Below are 19,718 nucleotides of genomic sequence, written 5' to 3' on the forward strand. Positions count from 1 at the left end.
TTTAAAAATGAACCTGTGAACCAAAATCTATCCAATAGAATCCACATTATCTTAAGTAAATACATTATTATTATTATAACATACGAGAGTTATACTTGCCAGAAAAAATAATACAGATATTGACATTTGTAATACATTTTTCAGGTGGTGCAAATTGGTCAGATCCAATAGATAAGCCGAAGCTTTACCCTGGAAGGAAATTCTCTATGGCTGAAAGCGATTGTTCATATTTATCCAGGTATTTATTTGGTAAAAATATTGCCAAAAATAAATTATTGTGGTAAAGGTTATAATTTTTCCGGTACCTGTACTCGCTTGGCACTGTCCCGGAGTGCTGGAAGATCGCATCGATACATCCGATCCCTAAAAAAGGCGATCGCTCCGATCCGTCCAACTATCGCCCAATAGCGATAACCTCCTTGTTCTCCAAAATAATGGAATCCATTATTAATTGCCAGCTCCTGGAGTATCTGGAGGTCCACCAGCTGATAAGTGACTCTCAGTACGGCTTTCGTCGTGGTCGTTCGGCTGGTGACCTTCTTGTATACCTTACGCATAGATGGGCGGAGGCAATTGAGTCCAAGGGGGAGGCTCTAGCGGTTAGTTTGGACATAGCGAAAGCCTTCGATCGGGTGTGGCACAGAGCACTGCTCTCGAAGCTTCCAGCCTATGGGCTTCCCGAGAAATTATGCGATTGGATCTCCAGCTTTCTGGCCGATCGGAGCATCAAGGTCGTCATCGATGGAACATGTTCCGACCTTAAACCCGTGAACGCTGGGGTCCCACAAGGCTGTGTTTTATCCCCGACCCTGTTTCTTCTGCATATCAATGATATGTTGCAACTTAGCAACATTCACTGCTATGCGGATGACAGCACTGGGGACACTCTTTACACTGGCCGGGCAAGTATTTCTCGGGCAGATGTCGATGAGTACCGGAACAAACTTGTGTCTGAAGTAGAAACCCTACTACGTGGAGTCTCTGACTGGGGCAGACTAAACCTAGTCCAATTTAACCCCAAAAAGACACAAGTTTGCGCGTTTTCCGCTAAAAAAACACCCTTTGTCGCTACTCCTCTTTTCGAAAACACTCTCCTTAAAGCCACAGCCAGCATTGGAATACTTGGCGTTGACATATCGAACGACGTTCAGTTTCGCGGTCACTTGGAGGGAAAGGCAAAATTAGCCTCCAAAAAGCTCGGTGTGCTCAGCAGGGCGAGACGGTACTTCACTCCGGGCCACCGCTTGCAACTATATAAAGCGCAAATTCGGCCCCACATGGAGTACTGTTCCCACCTTTGGGCGGGTGCTCCCCAGTACCAGCTTCTTCCACTTGACCGTATTCAACGAAGAGCGGTTCGAATCGTTGACGACCAAAATCTCTCCAAGCGGCTTGATCCTTTGGCGTTGCGTAGAGATGTGGGGTCTCTCTGCATCTTCTACCGCATTTACCATGGAGAGTGTTCAGAGGAGTTGTTCGGATTAATACCTGCAGCTGAGTTTCATCATCGGACGTCGAGGCAGAATACGAAATTCCACCCGTATCACCTCGACGTCCGCCGTTCCACAACTGCGCGTTTTTCCAGGCAGTTTTTGCCGCGCACCACCACTCTGTGGAACCAGCTGCCAACTGAAGTATTTCCGAACCAATTCGACTTAGGGTCCTTCAAGAAAAGAGCGTACCAATTTTTAAAAGGCCGGCAACGCACTCGCGAGCCCTCTGGCATTGAGGGTGTCCATGGGCGGCGGTATCACTTAACATCAGGTGAGCCTCCTGCCCGTTTGCCCCCTGTTCTATAAAAAAAAAAAAATAATTCTGGTTCGAAGGACCAAATAATCAAATATACAGAAAATTGTGCATTCGATGTTTCCATTTATTTTGTATCTATTTTACGATAGATATAATTAGAGTATGTTTTCAGCGATTTTGATACAGACGATTCAGACTTCAACTCGGACGGTAGTGACGAAGATTCTGACGGATTCTCAAGTAGCAAAAATGCTAATGGTAAGTTATCGAGATAAAATTCAGTTTAAATAATTAAACCACTTATATTACATGTATAAAAATACACACACATATAGATAAAACACAACATTTAACATATAAATATTCATATCTATTTGTACCCTTATAGGAGCACTTTAACACATTAAGTGCTTATCATATTAAAAATTAGTAAATTAATAAGTAAATTAGTACTTATATAATTTTACGTATATAATCGTGCCGAGCGTTGGATAGCTTTTACAAATAAATATAGAAAACAAGCAACACAACAATCTTAAATCAAATTTTTAAACACAATCAATATTCGTGATAACAAATTCGAAATGCCATAGTGATCTAATCTTTTTCTTGTCATAATGTATAAGATAATTACACATTTCATTCTTTCTCTCTCTTTATTTATTTCTCTCTCAGTTTCTCTCTCTCCTCTGTTTATTTCTTCTCTCTCGCTGTTTCTATCTGCTCTCGCATCTCTATCTTCTCTTTTCTCTCTGTCTCATCTGTTCCGTCAATTATTTTTCATATTGATTTATGATTCTTTTATAAGATGTCTTGTCAGTAAAATTCTTCTTCTTCAAGTGCCACTCCATTACTGGAGGTTGACCGTCAGGTCAGTAAAATACCACCAAATAATGGAAGATTCCTGGTCATTTCGATTGTATAACAAATACTTTTCATAAAGCTGTTTATTTCTCCTACTCCAAATTCCTCAACTTTTTTAAAATTTACGAACTTATTGAGAAGTTCTTTGTCGTAGCTGCAATGGGCGTACGAATTGAATACAAGACAGCCCATGAGGCTGAAGCGGTGGACGTCGAGCGACGTCGGCCTGTGGCCCCTGCGCCTTTGCCTGACAGGGACGACGATATGCGAGATGTGGCGGCCTATAAGGAGATTTTGAAGGATGGCACACCACCGCCAGAGGTGAGGATTAAGAGGTTTTTGGGGAATCTTTTTGTGATTTAAGAAGCTCTGGGGGATTTTATATTTTTTATCATCAAAATGTGTTTTTTTTGCTATCGTTTGTAGTTGTGATAGGCAGGGATCAGACGGTAAATATATATGGCGATACATATCTCAATATATATTGACTTCAGAATCGTCATTAGTCAGAAGATCATTCTTTGGATTAGACGTGTTCCGTAATAATGTGCGATAAAAGTTAGGCCAGTATTGCCATAATACAGGTCAAACTTAACCTTACCTCATATTAAGTAAATTTGCGAAATCAGTTACTTTTGAAAAATACTTTACGTAGGTTTTTTTTTGTAAAATGGCGATTCAACATTACTCTGAGTGCTCCAAATCAAAATGCAAATACAGTGAATAAATAGTGACTGATGCATCGTGCATCTCAAATATCTAGATTTTATGATTATACTTGATATTTATTTCTGCCGTTGCACATCAGTCAATTGACGACATTTCAAAATTATATTGACCGTCTGACAAGGCTATACAATGGGATTTAAAATAAAATGTTGTTTTTCAGCATGTGTCAAAGTACCGTAATTCGGTTATATCACACGAAAAAGAAATTATTGCTGGTCATCTTATTACAAGAAGTGATCCGATAAAAAACCTCCTACCAGAGGGTAGAGATACAGATGAACAAACAAATATAACTCAAAATATTGATGGTCTCAAAGTAGTCGTCTCTAAGAATAATATCGTCTATCAGAAATCATCTGATTCATCCAATGCTGTAATGGAAGCCAATTCTAATAATAAAGATAAAGAAATATCTAAAACAGATGTATCAAAAGATAAAATATCAGAAATGTTTCCATATCTTAATGGAATCGATACAGACAATGGTCAAATAACACTAGAAGCCATAGAGAAGAACAAACGGACACTTCTCGCGGAATTAAAAAAGACATTGACGGATGAGGAAATTAAAAAGTTGAATTGCTTCTCTATGGTCGATATAGATATCGATGCCACAGATTATGTGAACGAAAAAGTTGCAAATGTCGGCTTTGATTCCAAGGATAAATATGAGGAATTGATCAACAGACGGGATTCGAGTGATTTGAAGCCGTATTACTTGGACCAATGTCAGAATGGAAAAGAATTTGATTTTGATTATCAGCCGAGTTTGGAAGGCCATCCGGGGCCCAGTCCTAGTGTTATATTGCAGGTTAGTTTCGGTTATTAACAAAAATATTTTTATTTTCGTTCGGTGGCGGTAATTGGAAATATCAAACACATGAAAAACTTGATGCTATGACTTAGGTTTAGACTTAGACTTAGGTTTTTCTTTAATCTTTTAAAATAAACTTATAACTAACAACCTTTTGTTAGCATCGCAACCCCTTGGTTGCGATGCTAAAAATAATAATAACTTGGCTTATTTAAGGAGTTTTAAATCTTAGTGAAATTGCAATAGAAATACAGTCGACCTTTTAAAATATTAACGGAAACTTACTGTTTTATTAGAATGTATGAGTGGGAACAACTAAAGGAGTCATATATTAAACTAAAACTCAAAATGACGTTATTCATATTTTTACACAGTATATCTAGTTGTGTTTCTATTGTGATTTTATTTTCGTCGTTACAGTTGGTACATAAAGCACTATATATTTGGAATAAAACACGATTCCAATGTAAATGTCGCAGTATAGTATTTAATTCAGAGACTTAATTGAATCTCTAGACAGTGAATTAAAGATCGATATTCAATCAAGTCGATATTCATTTAAATGAAGCGTCGAAAACGTTTAACTATCGGTCTGACTGAAAGCCAGCGTGTTGATTAATAATATAAAACAAGATGGCGGTCACGACAATAGCTGATTACTTTGAGTCTTTCTTTTGTAGGTTTGTTGTGTGAGTGGTTTTTTTGTGGTCTGATGTAATTGTAAACATGTTGTCAACTTGCCATTATTATTTCGTGATTGTGAAGAACTGAGAGTTTTAAATTTCCGTGTTTGGTATTATTGTAAATGGTTACACTGACAAAAGTTGACAAATGTTCTAGAAACAGATGCAGATATCTGAGGCCAAGACCTAAAAGGTGTCACTGGTACTTGGTATTTAAGTTTGACATTATTAAATTTCAGGCTTTAACGATGTCGAACGCAAATGACGGTATAAATCTAGAACGTTTGGAGACGATTGGTGACAGTTTTCTGAAATTTGCGATCACTGCGTACTTGTATTGCGCACACCCAGCCGTACACGAAGGGAAACTATCGCATATGAGAAGTAAACAGGTAAATAACACGCTAAATTCAAAATGCACTTTTCAAAGTACTCTTTCGTCTCTTTCTTTTAAATTGTGTTTACACTGTGTTGAAAAGGGACAGATTTTTTTTAGTTTGAATGATTTACATTTTATTAAGAAGGTAGTTTATAAATCTTCGGTATATTTATTTAAACCATTCCGGTTTAAGCTTTTGAATATTATTAGAAAATTTCTGTCAATACATAGTAACAAATATTTGAATACCACGAACAATAAATCGATTAAACTTCTATTACATTATATTATTTTATTCATTTAGCTGGCGTCACTGCCTACTAATTCCAGGTTTAGTAAACCTTTATAAAAAAAATATCCTTACCTGTGCGTTATTTGAAAAGGGACTCACCGTTAAATTACTTTTAAAGTGGAGCACCGCACCTAATAAAATAGATACATTCACCAACAAATAAAATGTATCTATAGACTCAGAAGTTCAGTCTCGTATTGAAATTGAAAAATGATCCGGCCAAAAAGGTTTGCTATCTCTGATATATCAAAAAATTATAGCTGTCAGAATCCTACGGAAGAATCAGAGTATAATATTTATGTCTTCATATTTCATTCAGCCACTGGCCTTTTGACGTAGTTCTGTTTGCAGGTGTCCAATCTGAACCTGTACCGCCTGGGTCGCAATAAGCGTTTAGGTGCTCGCATGATCGCCTCGAAGTTCGAGCCGCATGACAATTGGCTGCCACCCTGCCACAAGCCCCCACATACAATGCAACCTGGGGTAAGTATTTCTGCCCTGGCTTGAACACTTCAAATCATAAATAATGTTCTTATGGTGAATTTTATAAATTGAATTGAGTTATAGCATATACATATTATTAATTATTCCACATAATAGTTGTAGCTATATTGCGTATATTATATTATATATTAATTTTTTTTCGACGGTATCGTTGACACTGTAAGTGCTTGTGAATAAATAATTTGTATTATCGAATTTCTCCAGCAACTGTAAAAAATGGTCGTGCTTGTTTCGTGCGTATGAGTGCGTGTACGTAACCTGGAACGTACACGCACCAATGTGATTGGTGATATATTATTAAAATAAAATCAATTGTACAACTGTTAGTATATATTAATATGGGCCTGCTGCCACCATCCAAAGATATGGTCGAATGGAAGATTTACATTATTATTATATTAATAAATGTTTTGTCGTCAGCACGATCAAGAGGAAGGCGAAAAGAAAGTGCCGATAGATAATACAGGATGTTTCATCCCGTACAATCTTATAACGCAGCATAGTATACCGGGTAAGAATATTCTTTTACCTCGTTATAAATAAGACATTAAAGTCATCTGTCTCTTTTCATATCAGTAATAACGCTAATAGAAAGAAAGAGATGAAGATGGTTCGAATCCTGGCTATGAAATTGTATTTTTATTTAATACTAACTGTCTCTGAAGGTCTTTTCCTTCAGTTTTTTCTCTTTTCATCGCAGATTGACAGAACGAGACCTTATATTTTTGGATAAGGGGGTAAAGTGTTTATTATATTTTCAGATAAATCCATAGCGGACTGCGTGGAAGCCCTAATCGGGGCCTATCTGCTGGAATGTGGACCCCGCGGAGCCCTGCTCTTTATGTCTTGGCTTGGCATTCGTGTGCTGCCGTGTCATCTGTTGGAACTGCCCCTGGAGCATCCCTACGTGCAGAGCCAGAACTACCAGCCGGCCAGCAGTGTTGAAGAGGTGCGCTTTAGTTAGTCCGTCTTCTGCTACAACCTTCCTTCTGTCTTGGCCTCATACTGCAGAATCAGTTTCATGATCAGTCAGTATTCAGAGAAGTTGTTCGGATTAATGCAACTGAGTTTCATCATTGGACATTGAAGTAGAATACGAAATTCCACCCGTATCACCTCGACGTCCGTCGTTCCACAACAGCGTTTTCTAAGGCAATTTGCCGTCCACCACCACTATGTAGAACCATCTGCCCATCGAACCAATTCGACTTTAGGTTCTTGGTCGATTCGAACCACTCTACGTTGAATCCACAGTCAAGGGAGAGAATCTGTAAGCTCTTGCTAAGTCGCAAAAATTATTAATATGCAAAAGAAACAGGGTCGGATATAGTACACTGCCTTGTGGTACTCCAGCATTCACGGGCTAAAGATGAGAACCTGCTCCGTCGATGACGACCTTGATGCTCCTATTAACGTGAAACATGAAACCCCAGTTGCATAATTTCTCACATAGCCCATGCCTGGAAGCTTCGAGAACAGTGCTCTGTGCCACACCCGATCGAAGGCTTTCCCTATGTCCAAACTAACCGCCACCGCCTTCACATTGGGCTCGATTGCCTCTGTATGTGTTATGTATACAAGAAAGTCACCAGCCAAGCGACCACATCAAATGCAGTAGTGATAATCACTAATCAGTTGGTCCCTCTCTAGATACCTCAGCTGGCCGTCATTAATGCGATAAATTGCGAGCTGTCACGGCAAGCGCTATATCACGACTCCTCTCCTAATAAATGTTCTTGCGAAAGATTCTTTGTATTGTTGGATCAGTTTCCGCCCGAATAGTAGTTTCTGAAGGAAAGAGATGGGAATAGTAAGAGTAGGAGATGCGTAAACTTTACGTGGCACAACCAATAATAATAACTTTAATTTATAATGAAAATATTTTTTTAAAACTATGGCTGTAAAGAGATTCAGTAAGTAATAAAATTCCAGAAACTGCCTCAAAAAACCTTCGAACCGCTATCGAGTGACTCGGAAAGCTGCTGTTCGTCTGATGAGGAAGGTACTCCGGATTTCCAACCTCCACCAGAAGACTGGAGCTGGACTGGTAGACCGGTTGGATCGTTGAGACCTTATAGGGATGCTGATGGGAAATGGATCCAAGTAAGTCCCGAAACAATAATTACTATGAAATAATGAAATCATTATATTGTTTCCAATTGCTAAAAAAGGGCGTACACCTTAAAGGCCAGCAACGCATCCACCAAAAAAGACTGACCATGTGCTGTTCAAGAATTTATGGGGAATTCCTTAAACTTCAAGAATACATTTTTAACTAATATAAATCGGAATTTATTACATACGGAGAAGTTGGTTTAATTTTTGTTTCTTTTATAAGCCTGTATTTGGGGAGCTGAAAGCACCGCCATCTCCTCTTCTACGATATATAGAAGACCCAGAAGGAGAACTTGAACAAATGCTGTCAGGTATCACCAGTTTTATTTTATTTAAATTGAATCACTAACAAAAATGAATCTGTGTTTTCTAAAGTGAATAAATGTATTTGTTTTAATTATATTTACTTATTTTTTATAGTGTTGTAATAATTAAATATATAAGAACAATTGAAAATTTAATTACACTAACCATTACTCCAAAGGGAATTATAGTTTAATAATATAATATAAATAATATATACAACAAAATTCTAAATTCTTATGAATTTATTAAAAATGTTTTCATCTCTCTTAGCAATTTGTGTAAATGAAATTGTATTACATTTATTTATGTTCTTAAATAATTAAAATAGTGTTTATTGTACGTAATTAACACAAACAATTGAAACGTTGGAGGCTGCTAAAGTACAATTTTCCCTGTATTATGAATACTTATACCTTTTTTGTTGCCAATAAATAAATCAAACAGACATAGACAATTTTAGACTAGGCATAGACTCAGAAAAAAATCCATTTCAGGGTATGAAGAGTTGGAGAAGACTCTTCAATATAGATTCCGCGACAGATCGTTGTTACTCCAAGCCCTTACTCACGCGTCCCATCAGAAAAATAGGCTGACAGACTGCTATCAGCGTCTGGAGTTCCTCGGAGACGCTATTTTAGGTAATACTAAGACTTTTAAATATAGTATATGATCACTTTTTAATATAAACATTTATATATGTTACTTTTAGCATACATATTATATCAGGGAAACCTATTGTGGATACATCCAATGTGCTAGTTTTATGTTTTATTTTTAATGTAGAGATGTATCCGTTCTGTTTCCAAATAAATAAATAAAAAAAACAGGTTACATAAGTTATTATGGCAACGGATGTTGTTTTCGCTAACAAGCGATTTATTTTCAGGCAACACTAGGATCGAAAAATAGAAAATAAATACTTACTGAGGGTAAACAAAAAAAGTACACGATTTAAAATTAACAAAAAATAGAATTAATACTCTTTCATCTCTTTCTGTCATCGCGTTTATGCTGTAATGAAAAGAGATTTCAGTTAGATAGTGTAATGAGATAAAAACTGTTAGATCCTGAAAGTCACAATTATTTTTCAGATTATTTAATAACCCGACACTTGTATGAAGACCCGCGGCGTCACTCGCCCGGTGCTCTCACAGACCTGCGTTCGGCACTCGTGAATAACACAATATTCGCTACTTTGGCTGCTAGGCACGGCTTTCATAAGTAAGTAAAAATTTTAGTTTGGCGGGTAGGTGAAAATTTTAAATTCCTACCCTCACTTCATAAAATCGTTGTATAGGGGTTGTTGTTGCTAAGCCCGTATTCCAGGACGTCAAAAGAACCTAAATCTAGTTTTATGAAAGTAATAATAAATCATAAAATTCATTGCTATTAAACAAGTAAATAAATAAATCTTAAAAATAAAATCCCATGTCCAATATGTTTCAATTTGTGTAGAAATAAATTTCCCCTTAAGGGAAAATATTCTAAATGCTGAAGTTTTTTTTTGGAAAACATTTTTCCGTGACTTCAAGTTTGTCTATACTAATATTATAAAGAGGAAAGGTTTGATTTTTTGTTTGTTTGTTTGTTTGTATGAATTGAATAGGCTCCGAAACTACTTGGCAGATTTGAAAAATTCTTTCACTGTTGGAAAGCTACATCATTCCTGAGTGACATAGGCTATATTTTATTTTCAAAAAAAATAGGCATCCTTACTAAAATTACGATAACATTAACATTTGTTTATTATTAGATACAATTCTAACAGATGGCGCTGAGTTAAAGGTAGTTTAGTTTAGGTCCGTGTCGTGGTACCAACGTTTCACATAAGTTCTCCTACGGTTTCCCTTGATTAATTTACTACTATGTAATATAACAAAAACCTTAGCCACAGCAACGCTTGGCCGAGTCTGCTATTCTATTATATAAAAAATACAAAATATGCGCTGGCTAATGATACTACTTATCATAAATAATGCGTACTAGTCGTATATATAACGTTAAGTCACGTTCTATTTTTAAAACAAAACATTTAAAAGGCCGCCAACGAACTTGCAAGCCTTCTGTGTGTATCTATAGGCGGCGGTATCACTTACTTACTTATATATTAGTTGATAATTAGAAGCGTAAATAAAATGTATTCACTGTAATGTACACACTGATAAATTGTAATATGTATTATAACATTCTCGTGTTAAATAAATTTCAGATATTTCCGCCACATGTCCCCCGGACTCAACGAAGTGCTGACGAAGTACGTGAAGATACAAGAGGAGAATGGTCACTCTATTAGTGAAGAGGTAGGTTTTCAAATGATTATCTATATTTCGTATAGTAAAGTAGATATATATGTGTCGTGTATATATATATATATATATATATATATATATATATATATATATATTTATTTATTGCTGTCTGTTTGTCATGCTCAAACACGGGAACGGCTTAACCAATTTGGATCATTTTGATATTTGTGGACATCAAGGAAGGTTTAATAATAAATAATCAGTTTAATTTAAATAAAATGATAATCCTGATAATGAATCCCATATTTGATGTCTTTTACTTAGTGTACCTTACCTTCAGAATTTTAAAAGTAAGAGGTCTGAATTAAAAAAAGGTCTCTTAAGTCGGTTCTCTGGCGATAATTGAACATGACATCATAACAAAACAATGATTAAATTATTGCATATTAAGTCTTCGAGTGGAAAATAATTGTTGCGCAAGCTTATTAGAATAATAAGCGGGACAATGAGCGTAACGGGACGATGGGCGTAAAAGGACAATGAGCGTAGCGGGACAGCGAGCGCAACGGGACAACTAATATTATTATTAGACGTTGTCACGTCAATTTCACCGGGTGATCTAGTTATCGATATTTTTCAATACTTGTGAATTAACAACTAGAAACAATTTCTCTTTAACTCTGTAGACATTCGGATTGTAAAGACTATGCGGACTTTTTTTATAAATTGTCTAGTCTATCTGAAGACCAATAACTAATATGCCTGTTTCACAATTTATGGATAAAGTACCAAATAGCTATGCAACACATATTATTCTTCTTAAAATATAACTTTGCATTTCATGACGAATAGCGCTATCTGACAGTCGTGAAACGCAAAAATACTGTTTATCCTACAAATAAGTAACAAATAGCTTATTTGGAACTTATCCGGACATTGTGAAACAGACCCTTAATATAACAAAGTATCCAATGACACTTCTTACTACTACTACTACTACACTACACCTTTAGGTCCATGAAGGTTCGGCCTGGACATTCTCTCTAAGCGATCCAAACCAGAGTTATGCGAACGTATAGTTCCTATTTGTTTTTACCAATTGTTTTAATTCTATTTCCAGCACTATTTAATACAAGAGGATGAGATGGAGCAAGCCGAAGATGTAGAGGTTCCGAAGGCACTCGGGGATCTCTTTGAATCTGTAGCGGGGGCCATTTTCCTCGATTCCGGTGAGTCATTTTTTTATTTAATTATTATTAAAAAAATAAGGAAGAGGTTACTTTGCAACAATGTGTGGCATAACAGGTGCGTGCACATAACAACAAAAATAAATATTACTAGATAGAGAGAGAGAAAGATAGAGAAAGAACTGATTGAGCGATCTTTTAAATGTCAAGATTATTCGGGTCTAGAATATTGCACATTGTAGACCAAGTGGGTGTGGGAATTTTTTTTTTTAACTGGACAATAAATCAATAAGAAACTATTTCTGAATACAACGGACACGCATGAATTTTAAAAATTGTTTCAAGAGAAATGAAGATGTATTCTAAGAGTAGAAGCTAAAAAAATAAATTATTCTGACTAACATATGCTTTACTTTTCTAAATTTTATACGAAACATTAATAAATTTTCAAATTATTGTTTAAAATGCATTCTCAGTTGGAATTCTCAAAAGTTCACATATTTGAGAAAGCACTTTCATATAATGACGTCGTATCGCAGGACGTTAGGAAATATTTAAGTTTTTAAAACTACCCGCATTTCAATTTTATCCTATTAAGAGATATGACTATAGTACGGACGCGGAGCACGAAGAATTTCGTACAATGACCCCTCATCTTATGTCTTTGTCGCTCGCGCATAAACATATTGCCGTTGCGCTCACACAGATGCAGTGACCGCCGTATTCAGAGATTGTAAACCTTTTAGTCATAACCATAAAGACATGTGGTGGTGCACATGTACTTTGGTTTGTTTTGTTATAAGTAGTATATATGTTACAGTATATAAGTAGTGACGTATCTGGCGAAACATCTGATAGTTCATCAGAAATAGATGCCTCTGACTAAAATTAAATGTTTTTTTTAAGAGTGTTTCTCTTTTTTTTTACCAAATCTTAGTCGCAATCATAACTTTTCCTTTTTATGAATCCATCAAGCCGTTTAGTCTAAATAAAAATCAAAACTACCGTTTGTATTCGTACTTATAAAAAAAATGTTTTTAACCACTGGCAGTAGGCCCAAAGGTCATTGTACAAAATTCTTCGTGCTCCGCGTCCGTACTATAGCCAGGCACTTCTCAATTCGTTTTCAAACCTAGCAATCGATATGACGGTAGCTTTGAAAAAAAACTCTATTTCCAGGCATGTCACTCGGATCCGTGTGGCGGTCGTACGCCCGTCTGATGATGGCCGAGCTGGAAGCCTTCAGTGCCGCAGCCCCCAAGTCCCCAGTCAGGGAATTGTTGGAGGCCGAACCGGACACGGCTAAGTTTGGGTGAGTGTCCGACATATTTTTGAGTCCGTACGGAGTCTCACATTGGGAAAAAAACTCGCAAGTGCGTTGCCGGCTTAGAGAGAACTCTAAGTCTGATTTAGGCGGGTAATTGTATACATTGATATAAAAATATATTTATAATTATGACAGAATAGATGAGATGTCAATGTCGTCTGATATGTTATTTGACATCTGTCAGTGCGCAGGCGTCGATCTGAGATTAAATCACAAATTTACGAAGCCATATGTACATATTGTAAAGTATGTAATATACTCACAGTGGTTGTCTGGAAGAAATCGCTTCAAAGCGATAATAAGCGTTGCTTTTTATTACATTATGTTTAATATTTTCCTTTTATGTATTGCAACGAAGTGTTAATAAATTAATAAATAAAAAAATTAAGTGTTGCCATTTGAATAAAATTACAATGATTAATAAATTAATTTCATTTATAATAATATTTAGCTATATTTATATATATTTTTATGTAGGATAATCGGTCTAGAATATTTAGGTGGAATAAATAACTAAATAATTAAATAACCACCATTATAAATTACTTAAAACAAATTTCACCTTTATAGAATACATTGACACACATTTTGTTTAATACTGGATATATAAATTTTACGACACAAGAGATTTTACATTCAAACCAGTAATTTCTAAGATTTGTTTAAACCAACCTTTTAGCTATAACATGGTATATTTTTTTTAGAAAACCCGAACGCCTAGCCGACGGCAGACGAGTCCGCGTGTGCGTAGAAGTGTTCGGCAGAGGCACCTTCAAGGGAATCGGACGGAACTACCGCATCGCCAAAGGCACGGCGGCCAGATGTGCGCTGCGGCATTTGAAGATCCATCGCGGAAGATAACGAAATCGGAGCATCCAAAAAGAAATTCTCTCTCTTCTCTTCTTCGGTCAAAACTTAGCTCTAAGTGTATTTATTAAATAAATCGTTTAATTTTTATTTCCTTTACATTCCCGTTTATATGTCGCAGTAAAGTAGTTAAATCAGGGAGTTAATTGAATATCTAGATAGTTAATTAAATATCGATATTCAATCAAGTCGCTAGTGTCGAATCAGTGAATGAACTGAATGACCCCTTCTTCATGACATCTTTAACTTTTGATAATGTAAATAAAATTTTCAAGGTTTTTAAAGATTCAGACATGATCAATTATACTTTGGATTTTAATAAATTTTTATGACATAACAGTTTTTTATTTCATTCTGTAGATAAATCTAAACATTTAAATTTATACTCTCAAAAATAACAGTAATATGTGAGGAGGACAGTCATATTCATACTCGCGAGCCCCCTGGCATTGAGAGTGTCCATGGGCGGAGGTATCACTTAACATCAGGTGAGCCTCCTGCCCGTTTGACCCCTGTTCTATAAAAAAAAATATAGAAAGGAAGTCACGTCAGTCTGGCAAACATCCTCGAATGTTTATGTACATAAATAATAATAAATAAAAAAGAACCGCGTTTATTAGTCTTCTTGTATTTACTTACTATTACGTTTTTTTTTTGAACAGGGGGCAAACGGGCAGGAGGCTCACCTGATGTTAAGTGATACCGCCGCCCGCGGACACTCAATACCAGAGGACTCGCGAGTGCGTTGCCGGCCTTTTAAGAATTGGTACGGTTTGTATTCTAGATACAGTACAGTACTCTAACAGTTTTTGTTCTTTATCAATTCGGAAAAATCCCACACATAATGTTATTAATACTGTTGGCAGGAATATCAATTATTTATAAAACAATTTAAATGTTCTAAAATGATCATTATTCGGAAGAGATAACATGTATACTATCACATGCCATCAAGGTCATGTACAGCAGATTGACTTTTGCTTTTCACTTTAGTTTTATAATAAAATTTAGGATTTTTCTCGTAAATCAATCTAGAACTGTTTCGGAAAAACATCTTTTGCATGGCAATTAAAGCTTACAAAAGTTATCGAAAGAATTAAAAGATCTTAGAGTCTTTAAAACGCAACTTAGTTACTTTTGGAAAAATATCAATAAATTCTTATTCGTGTGAGACATTGTAATTGATACAATTTTAATAAAGTAACTAATAATGTAAAATGTAAATTAAGGTAAATTTGCGCGCCACTGTGTGCGGCAGAATATGCAAACGAATTACGATTGTACCACCTTAACATTTTGTACCAAATTCTGGCAATAAATAAATTATTATAATTATTGTAGAAGACGTTGGAAGACAAAGTAGAAAGAAGAGTTGTTGGATACATCCTCTGTTGAGGAAGAGATGCCTAGCAGGAAAATTTTATGTTTCTCATGAAATGCTAGTTAGACAAGATAAAAGAAAATTTTATGTTTATTATTATAATCCTCGATTGTTTATCCCAGAGGCAAGAGACGATTTCCACACAATACCCATAAATGACGATAAAAACCCCTATTTTTTGTTGTACACTTGGTTTGAGAGGTAATTTCAAATATGAATTAAAAATACGTTGAAGTAGTAAAAACAGCTGTTTATTTATGTGAGAACATTTTACATATTTATATAATATACTAGCTGACCTGGCAAACATCGTTTTGCCATGTATATAATTTATAATAAAAAATAGGGGTTGATCATAGAGGGTTGAAAATTTAGGGTTGTATGTATTTTTAATGTTGTTGATTCAGTTGAAAAAAAAATAAAAAATGATCTAAAAATTAAAAAAAAAATTTAGGGGTGGACTACCCTTAAAATTTAGGGGGATGAAAAATAGATGTTGTCCGATTCTCAGACCTACCCAATATGCACACAAAATTTCATGAGAATCGGGAAAGCCGTTTTCCTTTATTTATTCTGTTTTTGTGAGAAAATAAATGAATATTATTATTATTATTTCCGTATAATAAGCCCACGAAGCATTGGGACACTTTATTCATGCACATGATGACTCATAAGTTAGATAGTAAAACTAATCGCGAAGTGAGTACAAAGGTCGTTTCAGTAACGAAACGCGGATTGATTTAGGCGTTGACTTAAATTATTTATGATTTTTGGAAACGAATAAGGACATTTATAGAATATACGTTGTACATACAGAGAATATATACAATACAAAACTGAATAAAACTCATTTGGCAGCGAATTATTTATCCATATATTCCAGTATAATAGGAAATTTGAGTATTTCTTCTAAATTCTATGCCAACATTTTAAGTGCTAAGCAAAACCTGCTGTAAATGACTTCCAAATCCAGCATATGAGTAACATCTTCGGTCTTATTATCGTTATTTCTTCTTATCATTATTTATTTTATTGTTTTTATCCAAGTAGGTTATAATATTTTAAAAACGAAGGTTTAAATTTTATTTTAATATGCATAATAGTTATTCCTATTGCACCAGTTTTAATACCATTACGTATGGGACTTGCCCGAAATCATAAATGTGTTGCTAGCATAGAAGACGAAATGCCGTTTTTAAGTGATCAAAAATATCAGTCATAAGCCATATACAATTAATGTTTTAATGAAGAACTATTAGATCGATTTTCCAAGGAGACAATATTTGAATTATGTATTTGTATTTTAAAATTAAAAATGCAATAAATAAATCGAAAGCATATAGCAAAATCAAAAAAAATATTCGTCAATATTATTAATTTTATTTTCATTTTGTTTTTGCTACTATTTTGGCACACAATATTTTCGAATCGCACAATCAAATCTATGTAAGCGCTGGAGGTTTTTTGGTTTTTAGATAGACTTACTAAACTAATTTTACAAATTTCACATGTATACAGATCGAAACTCATACTTGAATGTTTAATAGAGATTCGTTTATAGTTTACCCCTAATATTCTAAATATCTCTCAAAGCTTTGAACGAAATAATGAAGCGAATTATTCAGCGCACACACAGCGCTCGATCGCTGAGTTATCAAAAATTGTGTTATAAATACTTGAAGCGCACATTTTCGTTTCTAGTACCACACAAGAGGCCTTGCGCAACAGAGGCATCATGGAATCACCACTCACTGAAGGTGAGCAGTGGGAGCTGGCGCCGGTCTGCGATGAGTATCGCTTCCCAGCATGCACCCCTGCTATCCCTGTGCGCCTGTCGTTCTCGGATGTGGACCCCGGCTCGGAGGAAGGGTCCGCGGCCAAGCGCCCATGTGCTCCGTCGTCTGCATCAGGCTATCCCGGTGACACCCGGATAGCAGCCGGTCGCCGCCTGGTCTTAGGGCTTTCGATCCTGCCGCCGCCTGTAACCACTCCGAACGCCAATGCAGTCTCTGGTGCCATCGTTGCCCCAGCTTCAGAATCTGCTGATCCCGTCGCAACGATGGCAGCCGCCCCCACGGTGCATCTTCAGCTCCCCAGAGCCCTTGCGGGCCCCAAGAAACCAGCTTACCGGCCCAGTGACATTGAGGGCCTCCTCAACTACGTTCAACGTCTAAGGAGGATCAATCAGCTAGTGGGTCGCTTCGCGAACACCAGGGCATCCCGTAGGAGGCTACCGAATATACCCCGAGACCTCAGAAGAATTAATGTTATTCAGCGCTATCTCGCCGACCTGGAGAAAGAGGAAAGCTGCGTCTCTCGCTTTCCCAATTCATGCTTATAACGCAGGTTAAAATGAAAGTCAAGCATTGTTTATTATCTATGAAAAAAGGATTATAAATTAAAGATGATGTTTTCTTGTAGAGGTGTAATCAGTGACAATGTTAAAAACGCCTCGTTCCGCTTGTAATAGATATGACATCTGCAGCGCAGTTGCTATTTAATTGCGTTGAGGCGCGATGCACCAACACTTGCAACAAGAAATGCAATGCAACAAGTAAACAATATCAAACAAATCAAACAGAGCACGAACGTTTTTTGACGAAACGTAAAAAATTGGTTGCTAGTATGAATACCTTGTACTACAAACGTTCCCTATTAAGTTATATCTGCAAAGTACTTTGAGCCAAGCCGGTTTCCTCAGGATGTTTTCCTTCACCGCCATTTCGAGCGCCATTCGAGCTAATGTAAAATGAAAGTCAATTGGTACACAGACAGGGATCGAACCTACGACTTCGGGAATCGCGTGTTGAAGCTAACACTACTTTGTAATATAGTTATTATTAAATTATGTGTATTGTCTTTATTAAATCGAAATATATGTGTTTAAAACTTTGTAATAATTTGGAAATAATATATATCAGTACTACAACTCGTTTTAATAGTGAAATTGTTGACTAAATAGATACATCAGTTTCGAGTTTATTAATTAAAAAAAACATTTCTCTTATATTGCTTAACTAATAAGTAACTGAGATTGCAGAAAAATATTGTTTAGCAATATTTTGATCACTTAAAAACTGTATTTCTCCATGAATGCTAATAGATACAGCAATTTCTAACAGTTTTTGTTCTTTATCAATTCGGGAAAATCCCATACATAATGTTATTAATACAGTTGGCAGGAATATCAATTATTCATAAAACAAATTAAATGTTCTAAAATGATCATTATTCGGAAGAGATAACATGTATACTATCACATGCCATCAAGGTCATGTACAGCAGATTGACTTTTGCTTAGCACTTTAGTTTTATAATAATTAGGATTTTTCTCATAAAATAATTTAATACCTAATACCTGTAGTCTAAAACATTTTAAAATAAATAGTGAACTGCAGATCAGCCGGCCAGTTTTTAAAATAATAAAAAAGCTATTTGATATGTTTTAAATATTTTAAAAATAGACATGTATATTTTAATATTATTTATACGGTTTTATTAACCTGATTTGGTTTATATTGATGACCAAATATAAGTGTATACAGCGAAAAGATAGAATTCTATCCGTTGCCAAAAATGGATTTTCTTCGTAGGGTTATTGGGATGTAGATAGGAGATCGATCGACTATCACGGTCTTATTTGTTTTCAATCTGAGATTGTGGATTAATTATTGGATTTGGGCGTAAATGGTCACTGAAAAAGAATAACTCAAATCATTGCATGTTAATATTTTTACCCGTGACACGTTATAATTTATTACAATAAGGACCTTGATTAGGCGTGATTAAGATTATCTAAAAACTAGGAATTAATAATAGAAAATAAATAAAAACACACATTTATTAGAAATTAAACAAATGTATACATTTAAAACACGGTTAGTTACAAATTATTAACTAAACGAACATCAAAGAAGAAATTTAAAATTTTTAAAGGGTTTTCGTCGCGCCAAATTAAAAGTAACATCTTTCAGCTGTCAAACTGACAACTGACGTTAGAGGGAATACGTAGCTGAAGGCTCGCGTCATACAGTGCTTACTGCAGACTCCAAAATACGTTTAAAACGCGTTTTGGGGTTATTCTGAGGCTTCAGCGAGTATTATCATCTATTTTAGAAATATATACGACGGATTGGACCTAACTACGAATAATCCAAAAGAATAGCTTTTGTCTGTGCCCCCTTAATGCATCTTATAGATCTGCCCTTGGGATAATATAACGTCAATTTTTGACATTGGATGACGATTATCACTATTTCGTCTAAAGTACAA

The 19,718-nt window shown here is 35.6% G+C and overlaps 1 protein-coding gene across 1 annotated transcript in view; it reads left to right on the forward strand.

The window, feature by feature from the left end:
• Positions 1-14,397, forward strand: part of LOC110998952 (endoribonuclease Dcr-1) — a 36,187-nt gene extending 21,790 nt beyond the window's left edge. Inside the window, exons 26-41 of the mRNA XM_022267772.2 lie at positions 145-238; positions 1,922-2,007; positions 2,768-2,934; positions 3,503-4,153; positions 5,079-5,231; positions 5,862-5,993; positions 6,435-6,525; positions 6,776-6,963; positions 7,947-8,117; positions 8,353-8,440; positions 8,930-9,073; positions 9,527-9,656; positions 10,645-10,735; positions 11,805-11,913; positions 13,051-13,183; positions 13,903-14,397. Coding sequence (XP_022123464.2) covers positions 145-238; positions 1,922-2,007; positions 2,768-2,934; positions 3,503-4,153; positions 5,079-5,231; positions 5,862-5,993; positions 6,435-6,525; positions 6,776-6,963; positions 7,947-8,117; positions 8,353-8,440; positions 8,930-9,073; positions 9,527-9,656; positions 10,645-10,735; positions 11,805-11,913; positions 13,051-13,183; positions 13,903-14,059 — 2,585 coding nt within the window. The 3' untranslated portion in view covers positions 14,060-14,397. The remainder of the gene's footprint in view (positions 1-144; positions 239-1,921; positions 2,008-2,767; positions 2,935-3,502; positions 4,154-5,078; positions 5,232-5,861; positions 5,994-6,434; positions 6,526-6,775; positions 6,964-7,946; positions 8,118-8,352; positions 8,441-8,929; positions 9,074-9,526; positions 9,657-10,644; positions 10,736-11,804; positions 11,914-13,050; positions 13,184-13,902) is intronic.
• Positions 14,398-19,718: the final 5,321 nt, after the last annotated feature.

This window comes from Pieris rapae, chromosome 22 (assembly GCF_905147795.1).
Source record: "Pieris rapae chromosome 22, ilPieRapa1.1, whole genome shotgun sequence".
Taxonomy (NCBI): Eukaryota; Metazoa; Arthropoda; class Insecta; order Lepidoptera; family Pieridae; genus Pieris; species Pieris rapae.